The sequence below is a fragment of the Cajanus cajan genome, chromosome 3 (genome assembly GCF_000230855.2).
Source record: "Cajanus cajan strain Asha chromosome 3, NIPB_CcT2T_4, whole genome shotgun sequence".
Lineage (NCBI taxonomy): Eukaryota > Viridiplantae > Streptophyta > Magnoliopsida > Fabales > Fabaceae > Cajanus > Cajanus cajan.
The window spans coordinates 12,498,649-12,522,087 of NC_138519.1; the positions used below are offsets into that span (position 1 = coordinate 12,498,649).

At 29.4% G+C, this 23,439-nt stretch overlaps 2 protein-coding genes across 2 annotated transcripts; both read right to left on the minus strand.

Annotated features, from left to right (window-relative positions):
- Positions 1-2,886: 2,886 nt before the first annotated feature.
- On the minus strand, positions 2,887-8,802 carry LOC109816043 (serine/threonine-protein kinase BSK6). The gene is made up of 10 exons (XM_020380906.3): positions 8,348-8,802; positions 8,033-8,253; positions 7,385-7,520; positions 7,124-7,257; positions 6,926-7,031; positions 6,062-6,147; positions 5,196-5,384; positions 4,601-4,765; positions 4,384-4,497; positions 2,887-3,320 (listed from the first exon to the last, which is right to left on the minus strand). Exons 1-10 carry the CDS (start codon positions 8,427-8,429, stop codon positions 3,078-3,080), a joined length of 1,476 nt encoding a protein of 491 aa, XP_020236495.1. The 5' UTR covers positions 8,430-8,802; the 3' UTR covers positions 2,887-3,077.
- Positions 8,803-16,751: 7,949 nt separating this feature from the next.
- LOC109816053 (phosphatidylinositol:ceramide inositolphosphotransferase 1) lies at positions 16,752-21,054 on the minus strand. Its single transcript, XM_020380917.3, has 12 exons — positions 20,531-21,054; positions 20,348-20,437; positions 19,490-19,576; positions 19,315-19,383; positions 18,593-18,673; positions 18,200-18,271; positions 17,993-18,053; positions 17,812-17,914; positions 17,525-17,620; positions 17,396-17,442; positions 17,180-17,304; positions 16,752-17,086 (listed from the first exon to the last, which is right to left on the minus strand). Exons 1-12 carry the CDS (start codon positions 20,561-20,563, stop codon positions 17,006-17,008), a joined length of 945 nt encoding a protein of 314 aa, XP_020236506.1. The 5' UTR covers positions 20,564-21,054; the 3' UTR covers positions 16,752-17,005.
- Between the last annotated feature and the right edge of the window lie 2,385 nt (positions 21,055-23,439).

The following is a 23,439-nucleotide window of genomic DNA, read 5'->3' on the forward strand; positions in this document are numbered from 1 at the left end:
TCCAAAAAAAATCATAGAATTTGAGGAATTTTTTTTCTTCAAAATGAAGTGTTAAAAAAATATAAAACCTTCTTACTAGAATCAATAAAAAAAATCCAATTAATCAAAATACACAATGATGTATATATGTATGAATACTATTTTACACTTCTCGATAAATATAATTTGTTTCTTTGTTTTAAGTGGTTATTTCATTCTCGGTAATCAAGTTTTTATTCTTATTAACTCATGGTTTAAAAAAATATAATTTAAGTGACTCAATAAAAGTTTTTCTATTCTTCTATTAAATGATTCATATATAAGATTTCATTCAATCCATGGTTGGAATCGATGATTGATTTTGTCTATAAAGATTTTGAATTTGCTCAAAATGATCAAATTATATCCATTTTTGTTTCTACTTTTCCAATTATTTTAAATAATATTTTAAAATATTTTATTTTCATTATTTAATTAAAATGTGTATCACTGTCACTTATTTTAATTTCTCATTCAATTAATGATTGACTAGAAATACAATCCACCTATGAAATTTTAATTTAAAGTTTTTTTATAGATAACTTTTCTTTTTTCCCTTTTTGTCAACCCCTTAAATTAAAAATGGGTCTCCTCATCTTAAATAAGAAACTATGGGAGGACCTAATTAATCTTATTGTAAAAATTTTCAAAATCAATTATTAAATATAGGGGTGTTCACAAAACTATTTAAAACTAAACTTTTTAAATAATTAAAATGAACTAAATTATTTTTTAATAGTTTAAACCAAACTATTATTTTCAGTGTAGTTTATAAAGCTAAACTATTAAAATTAATAGTTCAGTTCACTAAAACTAAATACAAGAAGCACATTTACGGAGAATCGAAGAGTCACCAGGGTCTGCACCAAGCTCCTCGGACAGGTCGCGCGCTGGGACGAACACCCCCGCTTTGTTGCCTATGTTTGCTTTCTCATTTACTCCTTGTTCTCACTTCTTGTAGTTTTTTGAGATCCAATCAATAACACCACCATGGAATTTCTTTTTTTTTTCTTCTTCTTTTGCAGTAATTCATTTTCAATTAATTAGTTTACAAAATTATTTTAAATGGACAATCATTACAGAATATTCGAGATAAATATTTTTCGTTGAGCATAATTTATACTATTTCATATTTAAGACGAAGATTCAATATCTGAATATATAAATTAAAACAAACACGTCATTATTTTAAATTTAATTTATAATTAATATCAATAATTTGGTAGTTTAATTTAAAAATGTTGATTTTAATTTTTTTTTAATGTAGTTCAATTTAGTTTATAATTAATAATAGTTTAATTTATAATTAATAATAATTTAATTTAATTGATATTATAGTTTAGTTCAAACTTTTAGAACTATAGTGCACTAATCTAGATAATAGTTTAGTTTAGTTTAGTCAATATTTAATTATTTTAGTTCAATTTAGTTTAGTGAACTATTTATTATAGTTTAGTTTAGTTTTCTTCTAGTTTAGTTTAGTTTAGCAATTTGAACACTCCTAATTAAACCATGCAAACTAGAGTTGTGTTTTCTTAAATAAAGGAAGACATTATTTGATCCATTTCCATATCAATTATGATATATATAATAATTCGAACACCCATTTCAAATGCATATTCCATTTTTGCACAAAAGGTTTATGAAAATCCATGAGAAGCAATTGGTCATATTGTATGTGCCAATTTTAATTTAGCTAATAATCCTATGGATAATGAGGTTTTAAAAGTGGTACTTCCCAACATTGTATTTAAAGTAGTTGTTTGAATTCTTTATGATTTACAAGTGAAACAAGTTTTTGTAATGGTACAAGAAGGGATTTGAAGTGTGGGACGTTTTATTTTACCGAGGGGCTTTGAATTGACACTTTAAAGTTGTATTTCACTTAAGATTAAAGAGAGAAAAAATAGATAATTTGATGTAGACTTACTCTTTCCTTCCTCCCTCACTCTTTATATATATATATATATATATATATATATATATATATATATATATATATATATATATATATATATATATATACTTTAAATTCAATAGTGGATCGTTGAGATTTGATGTAGAGTATAAGAATGAATTCATTTACTCCAAGAGTAAATCTACCTAAACTTACTCTTTTGAATAATTCATACTCTACATCAAATCTCAACGATCCAATTGTTGAATTTAAAGTTCTTAATACATAAATAAAATTTGTAAATCTTTAAAAAAATTAAAAATCATTTAATACTTCTTTTCATTAATTCAAATCAACATATAAAATATTTAAAGACTAAAATTTCTTGTCATCCATTATTTTAGTACAAATATTTTTAATTATTAAAAAGAAACAATTTGAGAATGTTCAATTTTTCAGAAATGATGTTTTAGGTCCGCAAACTTGTCAGCATATTAAACTTGTAAAAATAACTCAATTTTTTTATTGATAATATATATAATTTTATTTTATATTGAAAAAATAAAAGAACTATATTTTTGTAGGCTTTTTATACTATATTATAAAAGCTTCTTATAACGTAATACAAATAAAGTTTAAATATGAATATCGTTAAGACTATTTAGCTTTTTTTAGTTTAAAATAATTTGAATATTATGATTATTTCACTGTAGGTTCGAACATAATTGACTCTCATAGAGATACAACTGTCTGTAGTTTAGATTCTCCATGTGAATTGACACTCCTAGTCTCCTAGACTTCCCTTGTAGCAGTTTCTTCTCTATAAATTGTATTATAATTTTCCTTTTGGTCCATTATAAATTGTATTTTGTATAGATAATTAATATATACTATAATTTTGACAGCATTATTATTAGATATGGAGACCACAAAGGACATGAAAGAAGAGAAGAAAAAAGAGGCTGCACGCGTATAAAATTTCCAATCATTCATTGTATTCTGTCCCGGGCATTACGGCAAGCCAAAAAAATAAATTAAACAGAAATAGATCATGATAGACGAAATTGGAAGCAAAGAAAGCCTAACAAGAACTACTTTAAAGGCATCATAAACATTAAATAATGCTGAAAGAAAGATAGCAAAAGAAAAATCTATACAGTTTTCAATTTTTGTTTCTTTTGGCTTCCATGTTGGTCCCATCTTTGAGAGTCTCTTGTGCATCATTCTCCATTCCAAGGCTGAAAAGACAGGCTGCTTGAAGATACAAAGCAGTGGGCCACTCTGGAGACACCACTTGGGCTTGCATGGCATCCCCAAGAGCTTCTTGTGCCATGTCATTCATCAAATATGATAAACAACGCCTTGCATACACTGTTGGTGACACCATCGTCCCTCCATCTATGAACTGAAACATATATACACAGAGATTAATAACCAACTTATCATATTTGTAAAAAACCATCATTGATACAAACAGCTCAATGCTTGAAAGAAAATGCTACTCTACACACCATCAACTAATGCCATGCTTGGTTTTGTAGTGGAAAACCCCAAACATGGTTTTTTTTGTCTACACAGATATCTCCAACTCACTGGATTAGAAACTAATCTTATTTATTGTATTGTGATTATCGTTAATATGAAGGGTTTTCACATACTAAAGATAGAAATTTTTGATAAATAAATTGTTTTTGCAATATATAAACATAATAGAAAAATTTTACGGTTCTCACTATAATTGTGGGTACCAGAACAGTTATTTTATTTTTCTTTTTTTTTCCTAATTACTACGTTAATATATTATGTTCTCTAAACATAGGTTTAGGAGAGCTAAACATGGTTTTGTTACAATTGAAATTAATTTATTCTAAAAATATATATAAAATTAAGTTTATTCTATAAATATATATAATATATATATATATATATATATATATATATATATATATATATATATATATATTGGCTTTTCAATTAAAATTAAGTTTATTCTTAAAAAAAATACATTTGAGTAGAAATGGAAATATATACCTTTTACATTGTGAGTTAAAAATTTGAATGTAATTAATTAGAAACAAAGACATCCATTAAAAAAATTATATATGGTAAGTTTGTTAAATTTTATTAAAAAAAATATGCTAAAAGTCATATTTAAGATAATTTCTAATAATCAACATTTATACTTATAATGCATAAAAATTAATTTTTAAAACTTTACATTAAATTTTATTGTGAATTTTCTTTTTGATACAAAATTTTTAAATATAACCCACTTCACTTTAAAATTATTTTTAACACAAAATTAACTTTTTTCTAGGACACATAAAATTAACTTTTAGATTACCCAAACACAAATTGTAGGGGATTAAAATTCCCCTTTAGATGTAGTGTAGCAAGATGGTATGCAACATTAACATTATGCAAAGGATCCAATTTAAGCATTAGCCCTCAAATTAAAATCTTCTTACTTGAGTGTAGCAATCAATGGCAGTGGCAAAGTCCTTAGCTCGAAAAGCAGTATCTCCATGCTTCTTCAAATTCAAGGTCTCCTGCATTTGACTGGTCCACAATTGAAAGGAAAGCTGCAATTTCAGCATTAAGAAGGATCAGCATTAGAGTTGGTAACAAAAAACAAAGAAAAAAGGTAGATGAAACCCTTTTTGTAAATTGAAGATGGTAAAAAACCTCGTTGGCAATTCCTTCATCATCCTTGTAACCAGTCTTCTCTAGTATTTCATGTATTGCAGTGAGATCAAGTCTCAAACATGCTTCACCAAAAGGTGTCAATGACAGTTGCTTTGTTGAGGATGCAGTTTCTTGCTTCAGACCCATCAGAACATATGAGAGAACCTGCTCATATACTATCCAAATGAGAAATTATAGTCTTCCCAAGATGGGTATAACGTTTCTCACATTGCTTATATAACATTTTAATAATGAAATATATATAACACTTGCATAATACCGAACTATATGCAAATAAGAGTTTAATTTATAATTATTGTTAGTCTAAAATATTTATAAATAGGATGAGATGGTTAATTAAAGTAGTCAAATTCAAATCTGATTAATGTACATGTGTAAATTTGTTTTATATAGATTAAACTCTACAAATAATCATCACATACTTGGATTTCAATCACTTAAGTGAAAATCAGCCATCTTATTTAGGTTCAAAAATAAGGGAAGAAGTGAAATATTTGCTTAGTAGAAGTAGAATAATCGATTTATGAGACTTAAGCACAAACTATTATGAAAGCACATCATGCATGGAATATACCTCTGTTTCTTTCTGAAGTGACATAAGAGATGCAACGAGAGACTTCGCATTTGGCCTCTCACGAGCTTCATATTGTAAACAACGAGAAGCCAAACGAACCAACTCGGTTCCATCATCCTTTGAAAAATGACCCTCTAAGGCAGAATCCATCAACATCAAAAAGTTTTTGCCACGAATCAGGTCAAGTGCCTGTAAATGAAGACAAGTGAATTCTAGGAATATCACCTTTTTTTGTGCTTATTTAAGTTTGATACATCTAATAATAGAACCTCAATCAATCACCTTAGTTATAAAAGGCATGGTCTGCATGAACATTAAAGATCTAACATAGATGTTTCTACGTAGATGTAATCTTTTGCAACTTGAAATAGATCCATGTAATTAATACAGTGACTAATATACCAAAAGATTGTAAAAGAGTATAAATATACTTCTATTAATTTTATAAATATCCGTAAAGAATACCCAAATTGGATTTTAGCTTACTAAAACTACTATTCATCAGCTTCAATATATCAAATTCTTAAAAAATAGGATCAAATGTCGTTCTTAAATGTCAACTTTATAGACTTGCCTACCTGCTTCTCCTGCAGATTATACTAGACAAGTTTCAAAGCATGTGTCAGTGTCACAATAACAATTTCCATAATAAACTGGTTTATTAATCAAAATTAGTAGCAGTGATTATTTTGAAGCCTTGTTTTTGATATTTATATAAATGATGTGTCCCACTCCCACACGCTGAATGTGTATTCTTTAGCAACTATATTAGCCATCAGTAACATCCTTACCCAAAAAGTCAAATGTCTGAAGATGACATGGAGTTTTAGTTTGTTTAGGACTTAACAAAGGAAAGAAAAACTTACATGGCTTGGGGGAATATGTTTACCACTCAAGAGATCTAGCAAAAGGGTTCCAAAACTGTAAACCACACTCTCTGGAGTCACTCTACCTGGCATATAAACCCAAATGTACCAAAGAACAACAGTTACATACTAATATAATATATGTATACATGCGCAAACTAATTCACTTTATGTTTCCCTCATAAAAAGGAGGATTTTCCATAGGGTAGGGAAACAAAAAAAAAATGAAAGACAAGATGAATTTCTACACAAATTTCCATATAAGGTCAAAAATTATATTTCTAGAACTGAAAAGAAAAAAGGAGGCAATTAATTTTTAACTTATTTACAGAAGAGGATGTAAAATTAAATGCATGCCCCCATTGATAGAATTTACATGGTTAGAACATAAGCTTATAAATAAAGATACTAGCAATCACTAGTGAATTTAGCAATCACATGGACAGGATCTTTATTTATAAGTTTGATATCTGATTGTCAGTGAACAGTAACATCATACCAACTCCTCAATTTAAAACCATGTAGGCAGAGAGGATCTTATAAAAATTTGTGTAAAATAAAAAAAAAAAAATCATTCTAAACTTTCTTTTTGACCCAACGAGGTGTTTTCATAGTCATCTGGTGTTAGATTAATCCTTGCTCAGATCATTAAAAAAGAATTTCATATGAGTTTGAATCATAAGGTATGCCTCTGAAATGTTAATGCCCTTAGGATCCATGACATTCTGCGGCCACTAAGAGAATTATGGCCTGCTTTTTGCAATGGATCTACCCAGTCAGCGTTTGCCGCCACTAAGAGAATTAAAAAAGATCAAAGACATGAACTCATGCAACCAACACACACAAACATCGTAAAAACTTTACCAGTCCTTAAGTACTCCGGAGGGGTGAAAGCCAAGTTTGTACTGTAACTCTTGCCATCTCTACTATTCTTCATGAGTCCAAAGCAAGACAACCTGGGATTAGCATCCTGTTGATACAACACAAGCCACTCCGAGTTACAAATAGCAAGAAACAAAGGTTTAATTAGAATTTAGAAGATTTGGTAACCACCCTTTATACCTGATCAAACAAGATCCTGTAGGCATTGAGATCATGATACAAACCTCTTCCTTTACTTGTGCAATATTCTAGAGCTTGAGCTAAGTAGAAAGCCACCCTCAACCTCATTGCCCATTTCATTGGCTGTGCCTCCCCTGCACCAAATCAACCATAATTTTTATCCATGTTCAGAACAAAAGGCCTAAGAAAACCATGTATGGAAAGATTTAAAGCCCAACAAAGATGAACATATAGAAGTTATGGTAATCACAAACAACTCACAATGAAAGAGATGCTTAGCAAGAGTTTCATGTGGCATAAACTCTGCCACTAGCAGCCTCTCTTCCCCTTCATAGCAATAACCAATCAAATTTGCTAGACGTTCACTTCTAAGGCTTCCCACTTGTCTGGCTTCCTCCTAAAAGCATACAACACATCATGTCAAACTCAATACAAGAAAGAATGTGCAAAAAAAATTGAAGTTTTAAAATTGCAGTCTGCAAAAACATTTGCAGCCTCTATCAAGGTTTTGGAGATCTCTGCATAAGAATCGCAACCGCAATTGCGACTACATTAATTGCATTTGGAGATCTCCACAACTGCATTGTGACCACAATTGTGATTGTACCAATTACATCTGTCCATGATAAGGTTTTAAAAAACAGTTTGTGACTACAACTTATGTAGCAGCATCAAGGATTTTCAGATCTCTGCAACCGCAATTTTGGTCGCATCAGACGTATTTGTCCACAATTTTCTGCAATATCAAGGATCAAGAGGAAACTACAACTGTGATCATGACTACAATTTAAAACCTTGGTCCACATTTAAGGTTTTAGATGTCACTTCAATTATAGCTGCAACCCCAATTTAGAATCATGACAAAAATAGCAAAAATAGAAAAATAAAGTGTAAGTGCAAGTTACAAACGAGGAATTGACGAGAATCAGGCCAAGCAAACTTGTTGAAACGTTTGATTGCGATCCACTGTCCATTATCAAGCTTTCCTTTGTAAACAACATTGGGAGCTTTCTCACCATGCTCAGAAACTATGTTTTCCGAAGAAAAACCATTTGTGGCAGCCTTCAGTTGCTCCAAACTGAACTCACCAAAACTAGGCCACAATTTTCTCTCACCCTTCTCACCATTTTCTGCAACAAAGCCAACATTTTTAAAAGAAAGCAAAAGTTTTCAAACAAAGGGTGTGTACTTTTTAGAAAGAAAAAAAGCACAACACAAACAAACCTTGGTCAGAAGATTCAAGCACAGAAGGTTTGAGGTGGGAGTGGAACCAGCAAAAAGAGAATTTAGAGCAACGAGCCCCCATGTAAAGAGAGGAAGAGCAAGAACAAGAAGATTCAGTTGAAGGTTAAATAATGGCTAATGAAGAATGATCACACAGTGGTCATTGTTGTGAACCCGTTTGGCCTATGACTATTTTTTGTTACGTTTGAACATAAATGGAAAGAGTTGGTAACTCAAAAGGTTCCTACTAACAACTCTTAAGGTGATTCAACAACTCTTCATTGTACCTACAATGCTGTTGTGGTGTACACAACACAAATACAAGATGTTAATTGTTGGTACAATTTTTGTTATCACTTCCTTCTTATGTCTCTCTCTATCCTTTTCTTTGAAACAGACTTTTCTTTCTTCTGTGATTCAATTTGTAAAGGGTCTTTCCCAATCTTAGCTTTCTGGTTTCGGCTTTTTGCTTTTCTGCTTTCTCATCATTTTGCTTAGCATTTAATAAAAGGAAATTTAAGAATAACTTTTTCTGTGAATTTGTTTACATTATATTTTCGTTACTATATATATATATATGTAAAACCAGTTTTAGGTACGTCAAGTATATGTATAAAATTTATATTATTTTATTGAAAAGCTGTTAGAGACTTCAAAGGTTAAAAAAGTCAAAAATATTGTTGAATGAAGGCAAACGGAAAACGTCTGATGCAAAAGTAATAGATTCTTACTTTTACCAAATCTTAAGTTGAAGAGAAGATCGCGTTAATGAAAATTTTACCAATTAAAACATCATAACTAATGCTCAAAATCATGTTCGTGTCACAGCCCCAAACTTGTAGTCCACAGAAAGTTTTCGAAACATGTCATATATTTGTTCACTTCTAAACTCTAGTCAAATCCACTTTTAATAACAAAAATTAATTTTGACTTACTATAAGCATCCATAAATATTTTATTAATTTATAATAATTAAAATTTAGTATCGAATTTAGTATCAAAATATTTATAAGGCACTCTATTCAATCAATTAAACTTGACTTTCTTAGCTAACCATGAATAGGAATGATAAATGAAATTACGTTTGAAAGTTTTTAGGAGTACTAAAGTACTGTTTTACGTTGAAAAGCTTCAAGAAGTGGATAGGAGATTGGGTTCAAGAGTTTTCTATAAAAAAAATGCATATAAAGTGAAGGAATTTTAAAAAGTTTGGAGATCCATATCCCTCCTTAGAATGCATATCTCCACCGTATATCATAACATCTAAACTAGAAGTCAGTAAAGTATATATTAATATATCATCAGTGTTTGTTATTTGAAAACAACTTAAAAAGTTGATACTTAAGTTAAAAGTAATAATAAGTTAGATTGGTTTGCCAATAAATATTTGAATTTCATAATCTGTCAACATGTAATCCTCTCTTGATTTGAAGACCTTTATATGTTTAGTTGTGTGAGAAAGAAAATTATTCATGTTAGCTTTTTTGAGAGAACACATGTATGATTCATATTAGCTAGAACTAGGTGAGCTTTTTAAAAAAAAAAATTGAAGAACTAGCTAGGTAAGATTAAAATAAGAATTTGAGTAAAAAATTGTGAATCATGTCAGGTGCTATATATTCAAAGAAAGCTACACTTTTGACAAATGAATCAAAAACAAAATTGAAAACATATTACCTTAGTCAATGTTGTATTATTAAAAATAAAAAATAGAAAACCATTCTGTTCAATTAGAATACGTATCTTAAAACATTTTATAATTAAAAACTATCGTGGGTGTCTCTCATATCTTTTAACAAACCACTCTTTTTGGAGCACTCACCTCCAAACCAGTCATGAAATTCAACGAAATTTTTAACAAATTCAAAGTAATCACTGCTCTGACCTTCACCCTCCCTCCTTTAATTTCTTGCGTTCATTATTTAAAGTATTGCCACTTACCATTGATTACTCCACTAATTCATTGTGCAATACAATCTTGGCCTACCCTGCAACTAATTTTCTATTCATCATGCATGTTACAGTTCCTGTTTCATTTTAAAAGTCTGTTGTTATTTTGGGAAAATGCCGTATATAGCAAAGCATTAATGAATTTGAATTCTTTTGAGGTTACTAAATAATATGAATCATGATATATACAGTTGGATTGAAGAATATATATATATATATATATATATATATATATATATATATATATATATATATATATATATAATAATTAGAACATTGAGAAGAAATTTTTTATTAAATTCTTGCCATTAGAGAAAGAATTAATTGAAGTTTTTATATACTATCAAAGTGTAGATTATCTCACAAAGAATTATCCATTTTATCAGATTTTGAATTTGAATGCATATAACTACATTAAATTTTATTGTCCATAATACTTTTACCTATCTCAAATACAAATACTTATGCGAGATAATTAATATGATAACCCTATTTCAAACACTTGGGCCATATATATGTGTCTCCCAACTAATGAATGATAACCATTCAAGTGTCAAGATCAAGAACCCTAGGATAATGTCTCCTAACTAATGAATAATAACCATTCAAGTGCCAAGCTCAAGAACCCTAGGATCATTTGATGCCTACGAAGCAATTTCATAGACACAGTCACACAAATGTGACATGACACGAATATTGACCCAAGGCCAAATTATATGCTAAAAATTGTAAGACAAGGACTCAGCATGAGTATACATGCAATTGGTATATAAGGAAAATAAAGCACTCACGAACATAAGCTTCAACATTGTAATATCTTCATATATGTCATATATTTAAACTAAAATGGAGAAACAAAATTAGTACATTATAAAGAACTCCTGCATTATTTTTTATTATTAAAAACACATAAAAGTCGGGGGGAAAATCTAATATCTGTATCTATTTTATAAAATATAATTTGGTTTAATTATTCTCATAGTCTCTTTAGTTTAAACTTTAATGTATATGTGTACTTAATTGTGATTCCCCCTTTTTTTTAACAAATTAAGTTCTTTTACTTTTAAAAACGAGTATATTTAGTTTTTCTGTCAATTATTTCACCAAAAATACAACGAAGCATTCAGATTTTAAATGTTGATATTCACAATTCGTTTATGTTGTGTCAGGCAGTGATGTATCCACGTGGTTGGCAAAAGGAAATTATGAAAAAAAAATACCAAAAAAAAAAAAACACATACAAACGTGTATCACAAAAAAATGAGTGATGGGTGTGTCATGTCTTACACGTGTCCAACACAAAACTAAAACAATATATCCATGCATAATAGCTTGCATCATAGCCATTGTCGTTGCTAGTTGCTACCATAAGTGATCGTGAGTGAAATTACTTTCTTCTATAAGAAATATTTCATATGTGCCGTTGCTTTCATTTTACTTTCAAAATTCAACTTTCTTCTATACTTATTTTGTTATATTTGATAATTTATTTTTGAAAAATTAAATGGCTAACAACCAAACATAAGGTAAATTTCCTGTAAAGCCGCAAAATATGGTGTAAAACTAGAGGTGCGTAAATATTACGTTGGATTTAACTCCTATAAAATATAAGACTACATTTTAATAGATAAAATAGAGGTAAAAAAGTTTATTTATCATTTCTTTGTATGCGTCAAATTTCATTTTAATCCATAAGAAAATTTATGTGTTAATCTCTATACAAGCAACTTTTTATGTTTTAGTTCTTTTAAAATGTAAATTTGCAACAAATTGGAGATATGAGGATTAAAAGAAAATGCTTGTAAAAAATTAAAATGTAAAAATTCTTGGTATAGAGACCAAACCAAAAGTTAACCTAAGTATAAGACCATTAGTTAAACCAATAAAAAATTAATAGTTAAAATTATAATAAAAAACAAGTATATAATAAGTTATAAAATTACTAAAAGCTTAACCATTTACTCCTTCCGAGAGTCCAAGCTCATATATAAGTAAAAATATTTAAATTGACACATATTATTATTTAATTTTATTAATTTCATATAAAAATTCAACTTTATTTTTTCAATTACCTCAATAATATTTATTGAAATTCAAAAGTAGTAATCACAGTTAATTTAAGGCTATTTTTTAATGATAACATTAAATAGAGTAAAATTAATTAGAATTTAATTATATTTAATTTCAAAAGTTTTAAGCAGTTTTTATTTATATATTAGTCCAGAGGCAGTATTTGTTAATCAATTGTCATGGTTACAATTAAATGACTCGTTTGATTGCATAGTATCCATGAATTATGAATTGTTATAAATTTCTGTGCACTTTGATTTCTATGATTAAAAATAATTGTCATAGCTACAATTTCATCTTCAATTTAAGAACCTGATCAATTCAATCACATATTTCTCCATTTTGTAAAAGCAATTTTCATTCGTATAAAACAAAAGGGTCTTCATAAAAATATGAGATATAATACACATACAGTAATTAATATAATAATTTATGTAACATCATTTATATTTATATTTATATATATTACTCATATCATTTATTACATATCAAATTTTCCTTTCTTTCATTTACTTAATATCACACATTATTACATAATTTATTGTATCATTTCTCAAATTAAAGTGTACTATAGACAGATTATAAAAAAGTTTAGCTCAGTTTATTAAAGAGACTAATTGAGTTGATCAAGTAGAATATATTTGAAGTTTGATTTCTATGAATAAAAAACTAGAGAGACTTGAGAGTGCATGACATGATAATTGATCGAGGAGACCAATTTAACGAAAACAAAAGCAGAATAGGAAATGAATGAAGCTCCGAAGTGAGAGAGAGAGTGGTGTGATAATTGATACCACCTATGTGGGGATCAACAGGACCCTCGTACAGGGAAAGGAGGAGCACGTAAAGGGAAGAAAGTGGTCGTTAGAAGGATTTCATAGACATGCCTCAATGATGTTATTGCATCACTCACGTATCAACCCTATCATTGCGCATTGCCTCTCTCTGTTAATATTGTTTGTCCCCCATAATGAGTGTGCTCCCTTTTCTAACATTGACTAACTTTTCCAGCTTAAATCGCGCAAGCACCACCACCCTTTTGTTGGATTACATCGTTGTATATATGTTTTCTGCGGGGCACCCCAAATCATATTTTTATATTATCCTACACTCTTTGCTTTTCTGTAAGCACACCCACTTGCATCACCATGCTACCTTTGCTTAGCTGTAACTACAAATGGGGCATCCTTCACATTTTGAACACACAGCCACGTAACACATGACTCAAAATAACAAGGTAGTGATGAGTTTAAGTGTAAAATAAGTTTCACATCACTTATAATTAGTTGCCTTATAATTAGTTGTGTTATGTAGTATATAAGTGAAAAAGATCTGTCTAATTTATTTCTTAAGATTTTAGATTATGTTGTAATATCAAATTGACTTAAATGATCTTTTTATTATTTATTATATGAAATCTAGTTATTAGATAGTTACACTTTTTAAGCATGTTATTAATGGCTCGATGTCTGTGTATAAAAATAATTTGTTAAAAAATAACATAAAATAACAAAGTGTAACATAATTGATAAATAATTGAATTCTTTAAATATAAATAAGAGTAACCCTCAACTTAAAGGTCAATTTAATATGACTGAATTAGGTTCAACTCATATTTGTAAGACTTGATTTTAGGACTTTGGTATCTGATCTTGTATATGAAGAAAACTTTTTTGAAAAAGATAAAATTTGTTTTGGTAATCTTTTCATTTCGAAAAAAAAAATAGTCCTGGACCATCAACTGAAAAAATATTTTTAGTGCTGAAAAAACAGACGCAAAATGACATTGTTTTGGTAGATTTTCATCAATGATCTTTGTTTGTATTAAATAAATTGGATTCGAAAACCTTATCTGATTTGCATGGGGCTCATGGGAAGCTAAATTATCTACAGCAAGTAGACATCTCCCTTTTTAATATTCACTATAAATCTTGGTGTTTCTGTTTTAAAGTGTAAGCATGCGACTTTTTGCTTAAAAAACGAGTTCACTTTCGTTGTGTACTCCTTGAATTTTATTTAAGTTAATGAGTAGTTTTTAAATTTATAAAACGTATACTCGTTTTGGTTTTTGACTTGGTTATCCAAAGATGATAAAAGGACTAATTAACATGACGTGAGTTCCATAAATTTATAAGCTTACTTGTACACATAAATAAATTTAACTTGACCACAAATGGAAGATATTTCAAGGGACTGTCGGCCTTCCCTTAAGAAAATATTTATTGTTTTCATTAAATATGACATAAGCATAAACTCTTCTATTATTTTAGTAAACTTTTATAATAAAATTAGTGGAAATAGCACTTTTTATTGTTGTCATTTTCTCTAGGACTCTTTGAAAATAAAAATACAAATAAAATGACACTTATATACACTACAACACAATGAATTTTTAGTAACATTTGAAAATTGTTACTTAATTGTATAAAAATGCTACTAAAAGTCTTTAGCAACATATTATCAAATGTTGTATATAGTCCATGTTACTAAAGATTTTTAGTAACATTTTTATACAATTAGGTAACATTTTTCAAATGTTATCAAAGTAGTATTTATGTAATATTTTAATAATGTTGTTAAGTTTTTGTTAACTTTATAAAACGATAATTAATTTTAATTTAGATATTAATGTCAATTATTATATTTTTTTATGTCTCCTAAACTCCTGAGAATTCTTTAGGAGAAGATTGAAGACATCCTTAATTAGTCACCACTAATTATATATCAAATAACAAAGTTTATTTATCTTAAATATAACTATATGATTATATATACTCTTTATAATTCATTCATTTATTCGATGTGAAACTTTAATTATGAATAACATAAGCAATTATAGTAACATTTTTCAAAAAAAATGTTACAAAACAACCTATGTAACATTTTTTTTACTCGATATGGGACTTTGATTTTGAAAACAATTGAAAAGAATAATATTGAAATAAAAAATGTTACTCTATTTAATGATATTTTTTAAAATATGTTGTAAAATACTTATTTATTCAATATATAGTAACATTTTAACAAATGTAAGAAAGAAAATGTTGTTAAAGAGTTAAAATATAGTAATGATAATTATTAACAAAAAAGAAGAAAATAACAGTTTCTTAAACCTAATCGCTACAATTTTTCTATTGTCTCTATTTTTATATTTGATAATATATGTACTGAAAATGTAAACATTTTATACACTTATCCACAAATTGTTGTGCATGAAAAGTTTGTTAACTTCTATTTTAATTATCTTAAAAGTCATACCAATAATAAATACTAATAATAACAATAATAAGAACTTTTATACAATACATTCCTATTGAACTCTATATGTTGTATTTTCCGAAATGAGGAAAGGGTTAAACGTTTACATTCTCAAATGTATGGTCATCCTTTTGACCAATTTGGATGGTAAAATTAGATCTGGATTTATCCTAATGTTGCATACATGAACAAATAATGACATCACATTTGAAGCCCTTTAGAATCTATTTGCTTCCGCGTCATACATTGTAGGACATTGATCAACTGGAAGCTAGGAATACTTACTCGAAGCTAAAAATACTTACTTTTGCATCATTTTGGTATTTTAGAAGTGGATTTACTAGAAAACATAGATCCTAAATGCATATCCAAACAAGCACTTAGAGGTATCTTTTATTATTAATCAACAAACACCGCAAGCCAAGAGTAATGTTGGTTGTGATAAATGAGGCTACATATAAGACATGCATGGCCACAAGCTTAACACAACACTTCACCCTTGCTGGATTGACAATAATGTTGAAAAACACGATGCCCCATTCGATTAGACCAAGTGATTCAACAAAGTAAAGGGCCACAAAACGCGTTAAGAGGTGTAGAAGGGTGCCCCATGTGACAAGTAGAAGACACGTGATATGCTGCATCAGCAATGAGTTAATTTTGTAAACAAAGACCTATTTGAATAGAAAGGTTTTACTAAAACATCCAAATGGGGTTTGCAGACGAGGGACAAGGAATGGGACAATCGACATAGGGCATTGTTTTGTGTAAAAAAGCACATGCACGGTCAAAGCATCATGTGCTTGCTCATGTCACTTGTCACCATTTCAAATTTTAAGAATATGTCACGCTTGTGTTCCTTTTTATTACCACCTAACTAATCATTTCAGAGATAATGAGCCCTCCAATAAACGGTAATCACCTAAATCATGCATACCCATTTCCACTTTCAAACCCTTTTCAAAGCCAAAAAGTTGACACGTTGCATTTTACTTTAACTAGGCAAAGTTGGTCTATTACATGCCTATTACATAGTGCTTAACATTAAGTTGGTTTCCATTTAATGCAAGAAGATTTAACAACCAAATAAAAAGACTGTACAGCATTTGTGCATATGGGATCAATGTAGGTAAAAGAGAGAATGGAAATTTTCTATAGCACATGCTGATGGTGTAGATAATTTATCCATTACATGGATCTGAGCTGCAAAATGTTGAAATGCACAACCCAGTTTGTTTCAATTTCACTGGTACAAATGAGGTTACTAATTTGAATTAACATGTGAATGTTTCAGACAACAAATCCTTCAAATTGAAGGTTGCAGCTTTCCATCAGCTATCTTGCAGTGGATCCAATTTGTACAAGCAGAGGCTCCTATATCTATGCACCATTCATGGCAGAGTCTGCATGGAGTGTATTGCCATCTTCCATGATCTTGCCATTCACTTGAGTTCTCTGCCTCTGAGCACATGAAAACAACCATGTTATGTCCAAATCAAGGACCAAGACATCACATAAGAGGAACAAGGGAAAGGACAAGTATATTCAAAGTACCCAATCTGCAGGGTCTCCAGAATTTCCATTCAATAGCTTGTGATTCTCCTCTTTGGTCCTGCTGTCTTTTTCTTTGATGCTCAAAGGTAGCAAGGTTGCAGCTGCAATTGACCTGTCTGGTAATTCTGCAGAATAACCAAGTCAGAACAATAGCAAATAGCACCCAAGTAAAAGACAATAGCTATGTAACTATGTACAAGAGACAAATGTGCTAACCTGGCAATTTCTTGTCTATAAAAAATACCACCAAATTAACGGTGTACCTGCCAGCCATGGACCAAAATATAAACTCAAATGGGACATAGAACACAGTTTTCAAATCACAAAGCAAAAAATGCTCCTTACCAAGCAACAACAACATCAACGGTGTAATGTTTGCGAGATGCTACTATCAAAAGACTTTGAATCACAGCAAGCAACCACCCTAGCTGCTTCATTGACCTAGTGGTTCATCAATGTCAAACAGTTTTAACAAATCAGTAATTAAATTAAAAAATAACAAAATACTTTACAAGGAATGAACAGGAAATGAATAATGAAGCTGCCAAACAAAAATAACTGCAGTAAAATCTACTGACAGACTTAATTCTTTGCCAAAAACAAGATGGAAGGAATTTATACGCCAATTTTACCTTCTAGTGCCATATTTCTGATATGTGAGCACATAAACAAGAGTAAAGATCATGTGTGATGAGAATATTAAATCACCACATCCATAGACCACGCCACGCGGAACTGCACATATAATTGGAATGAGTGATAAGACAAACAAAAGCATCAAATATAAACATCTCCAATACAATGAGTACTAACAGTTAATTAAGAGCACTTCAAGGACACTATCTGGACGGGGTAATGTGGCAAGTTTAGACCCCTGCATGGTAATAGTAAAAAAATATTAGAATCTAAAAAGAGAAATAAATAAAATCTTGCACGTATATGCTATTCACACTGGTGAATAGAAGTAATATTTAAACACAGCACGTGACATGTTTTACAAACATCTTTAAACAATCATACCTCACGGCAATGGTAGTTTGGACCAGGAAGTTGTGTAGAATAAAAGGTGATTATGCGAAGAATTTGAGAGGCCTGCAGTACACAAATACACAACAGCCCAGATGAAGTGAGAAAACTGGCATATTCATAAATACAGAATAGGTACTACTGACCTCTATCTGAAGCATTTAAATGGCCTGAAATATACTGTGCTGACTATATAAGTATAGAATACTATTATAATGACCACATAATAGTCAACATTATTCATTTGAGCATTAAAGCCTCCATTTTATACTGTCAACTCATTCTAATTAATCAATCTATCAACCTAAGAACTCTTCTATTCAATTAAGATTCCCAAAAGATTAAACAACACTTTAATGAATATGAGATAATGTGATCAACACTTACAACTAAGAATGCTAAAACCCTGCACCATATTAGAACTGTGTAGATCTTTCTGCTCTTCAATATGAAAGGATGAAACGTCCACTGCAAAATCACAAATCAAAGAATATATCTGAAACTTCAGAGAAAGAGAAGAAAAGAAAATGATACTTATGTAAAAAATAGCAGTAGCAGAAAATAACAAGCAAAGATTTAAAGGGCATAAAGCACAGTTAAATATCCATCACCAAAATCAGTACTAAACCTTTAAGAAGACACTTCAAATCGCAAAATAAGAAATGATATTTGCTTTTCTTTTATTTTTAATTCTTTTATTTTACAAGTCATTCTCAATAGTCAGTACAAACACCTCATGTGTAACTTTTCAAGGCTCACAAAGCCACAATGAAAAAAACATATATAAGAAGCTTAACAGTTTGGTATTCTGACTTCAAGGAAACACCAGAGGGTGGCAATATAACAAACATTCATGATCAAGCCATATTTACCTTGAGAATTATCACACCCCCAAAAAAAGAGAGAGAGAAAGAAAGAAAATTCTTAGTAGAATATAGAATTGTCTTTATGAATTGTGATACCATAGGTAGGTAAAATATAACCTATCGCAAGAGCCACCTACCAGATATTAAAAAGGTGGGCGTAAAAAAAGTTAAATACTGACACAACACAGTCATACAGTTAATATATGAAAAAACTGAGACAAAGAAGGAAGGGGGGATTCTTACCAAGACAAACGATAGAAAGATCATAGCAAACAGTGTTTCACTTATGTAAGCTTTGTCTTGCCCAAGTTCCTGAACACCACCGAGATTAAAATTACAAGGTCATTCCTACCACTCTATGATATGTACTGCTTTTTTCCAAGTAAGAGAGAGAAAGAAGGGAATGACAATTACAAACCGGAAGAAGGAAGAATCCAACATCTTGTAGGGTAGGGGCAGGCCTATGCAAATAATGAACTCCTCGGGCAGCCAAACCATGTATATACTGTAGAGAAACAGTTAAAATTCAGACATCAAACATTAAAACACATAAAAGTATGTCAAGTAACCAAGTAAACCGATGTACTATACTGTTACACTTTAAGCATGCACAACATAGACAAGAATGGAAACACACAAACATATAGTCGTATACTTTACACAAATTGGCCATTCTTAATTCTTTTTCATAGAACATTGGTCCTCAATATCTTCCCTCAACAACCAGCTACAAAATATTAAATGTTTCCAATGATGGATTTAAAACATTTGATCATCTTCTCAGAACCCAGACTTTCACAGAGAAGTGAGAACTGAGGTTAAATTGGTTTTGAGACGGAACAAATAATTCATCATTTAAAGCAAATCATCAATGTTGCAGAATATGGCCAACGCATGCTTCAAGCAGTTACATGTTCTCTGAATTCCCTCATAAAACACTGAGCCATCAACTCTGACACTTGATAATCGGTGACATGGTGAGGCACAGTGATCAAACCAAATGGTAGTATTGTAAACTTCATTCATTCCCAACTAGAAACAAATAAAATAAAACAAAAGCAAGCAATTGTATCACTAACCACACCAACTACATGAACAAGAAAAATTGAACTCTTTGTAATATGCAAGTAAAGCTCCAACAAAGCAACAACCATAAAACACTTCCAGAAACCTCATTAAAGGAAAACGAAAGGAATCCTCTACAAAAAAGGGAAACCACAACTTGAGCAACCACACTCAACCATTGCACAGAGTTGATCAAAATAGGGGGGAAAACCTGAAAAACAAGACCAGCGAGAAGGTACTTCCAATTCTCAGCAAGGAGGTTGATCTCTGTAGTTGTCTCTGCACAGATTCTCTTCCATAGCTACAGAAACACACACCAAATACCAAACAAGCATTAACACAAGCAACACAAAAAAAGAAGGAACAACACCAAGAGGGGGCAAAAATAAGCAACCTTGGAAGCCTCACGACCAATGTAAAACGACATGTTATTATCCTCGTTGTTGTCGCTGATGGGCTATGCGCGCAAGGAGCACTTCCATATTACTTCATAACCACAGTGATGATAAAGTCAACATTGATTACCCAATATGCGCGAAACCCACATAGAATTAATCCCTTTTAACTCTTCCCCACTATGCAAAACGGAAACTTTGGCCGAAAAAAAGCGGACCCAGAAAGAGAGACGCAAGTGGGTATCCGAATCCGAATCGGGAAGGGACAAAGATCGGAGTTTTGGGGTTGATCACAGAGCCCAGATGAGAAGGGTGATGATCACAAGAACAAAGAAAAAAAACAAAAAAGGCTGTGTTGGCATAATCAATGGGAAAATGAAAACGGAGGCGCAATGGTCAAAAGGGGTTTTCCTTTCTCTCTCTAGTTTCTCTCTCTGATTCTTCTTCTTCTCTTTCTCGCAGTGTTTTTCTGACTGCTATGCACGCGAGATGAACACGGTGAGACAGTTGAGAAGAGAGTAGAAAATTATAAAGAGTGCCCTTAGTTTTTATATTTCCAGTCCACACTATTTTAATCCTTTTCATTTACTTTGCATTTAATAATTAATTACATTTAATAATACTTTATAATTTATAACAATAAAAATAATATCTTATTTTAATCTCCATGTTTTATTAGTCAATTTCATCTGTCCACCGCTCTTCATATTAATCACTACTTTATTCTAGACTTCCACCTTAGCCATGTTAATCTCACCCAAGAAAAATTATGGTAAATATTTCCTTTCAGAAAAAAACAATATTAAAAGAAATTTAATTTAATGTCTTACCTAATAATCTATAGCAAATCAAATATTTTGTTGATGTGTAAGTTTTATAAGACTGTTTTTTACCTTTTAACTGCTCACCAAACAACTTACTACTGCCTCTCACACAAAACGTATTAAACCCATATAAAATTATGGTAGTTTTTAATTTCAAGAAAAATTTAATTTAATATCTTACCTAAAAAGAAAATACATAGAGATGTGTCATTTGCCTACTTTTAATTAACTAGTACCATACACGTGTTTTCACGTAAGTAATTAAATAATATAATATATATCTGATTTATGAAGGTAATTGCTTTTAAAAGAATCAATGTCTGTGATTAATTTATGAAATAAGTAGTGTGTAAAGTAAATACAAGGTAAATTTGTATACTAAAAACATTGTAGCATATAAAATAAAAATAGTTATATATGGAGTTCAAATTTAGTATGTATACAATAATTTAAAAAATTATAACAAAAGAAAAAGTACATTCATGAGGGAAAAATGTTAAAATAAGTTAAAATTTTCTTTAAATAATAATATATTCCAATTTTCTTTAAAATGTATTAAATTTAAAATTTAAATTTATTAAAACAATTTTAAGAAAACTTTAACTTTGTTTGATAAAGAAGAAGCCAAAGAAAAAGAAATAGAAGAACTAGAAAGTGAGAAAATGTTTTTAAAAAAATTGAGTATATTTGAAAAGTGAGAAAAGAGGAGGGAAGTGAGGTAATATAAGTGTGGACCCTATGCAGTAAAACTTCCCTTTTAGTCTTTTACAGTAAGGGAAAGTGAAAAAAAAAATAACTTATATTTACTAAAGTGGGCATGTGGAAATATAAATCACTTTTATTGACTATTTTTAAATAAAAAAAATATTATTTAAAAATTAATTTCACTTTATTTTTTATTTATTTTTTACCAAACAGTCTATTTTTTCTTTTATTTTTTTACTTATTTTTCTACACTTTACATTTCATTTTTCTTCTTTTCTCTATATTTCTTTTTTCTTATCAAACATAATATAAAAAAAAGTATTTTAATAAATCATATACAATACATTTAAGAATTTAATTAATAAATAAATTAAAATCTTTAAACTTAATATGTTTTCAACAAAATTTACAATAAAATGAGATGTTCACTTATTTAATGTTAATTAAATTCATATTCGATGAAATATTTATGAAAAATAAAATATAACTTTCTATAAAAACAGTATATATCAAATGTTTTCAAGATAATAATAATAATAATTATTATTATTATTATTTATTATTATTATTATTACTATTATTATTATTAAATAATAAATAATTTGGCTAGAAATAGAAAAAAGAGTGGAAAGAGAACTTTTCCTTGACGCCAACTCTTCTCTCTCTTGCTTAGGCTGTTACCACGAAAACGAGTGAATGAGACTAAAACCACAAAACAAATAGAATCTTCTAGCTTTTGAAATAATCAGCACTATAGCTAATTTATTAATTAAATTAAATGAAATCCAAATTATTTTATTTTTCGTTTGAAAATATTTTGTTATAGTGACACGATTATGATATGGTTCGGTGAGAATTGACCCGAGACAGCAAGAGCCAATAGCTTCTGCCTTCTATTAGGATACATATTCGTACTCAACCATGTCTTTTAAAAGCAATTTGCCAAATTTATTTTTCTCATAAAAATTAATTATTCACAAAATTAATAAATATTTCATCTTAATATTATACTTATTAAAAAATATCACCTTTAGAATTTGCTTGTAAGTTGTAAGTCATTTCCTCAAACAAAATTAATTTATCTAATTTTAATTGATATTTATATTAAGTATGAAAAAAATTACACAATCAATTAATTACAAATTATCTCATATATAACTTTAAGTAATTATTATAAAAATAATAATAAATTTATTATGCATAACAACTTCTAATTAAATGACAACATTTTAAACCATAAGTATATTTTCATTAATTCTTTACTATTATTTTACATCTTAACGTGACATTTATAATAATATATAAAAAAATATTATTTTTTCGAGTAGATAATTTTTTTAATATATATATAGAGTATTCTTTAATATAATTTTTTTTTC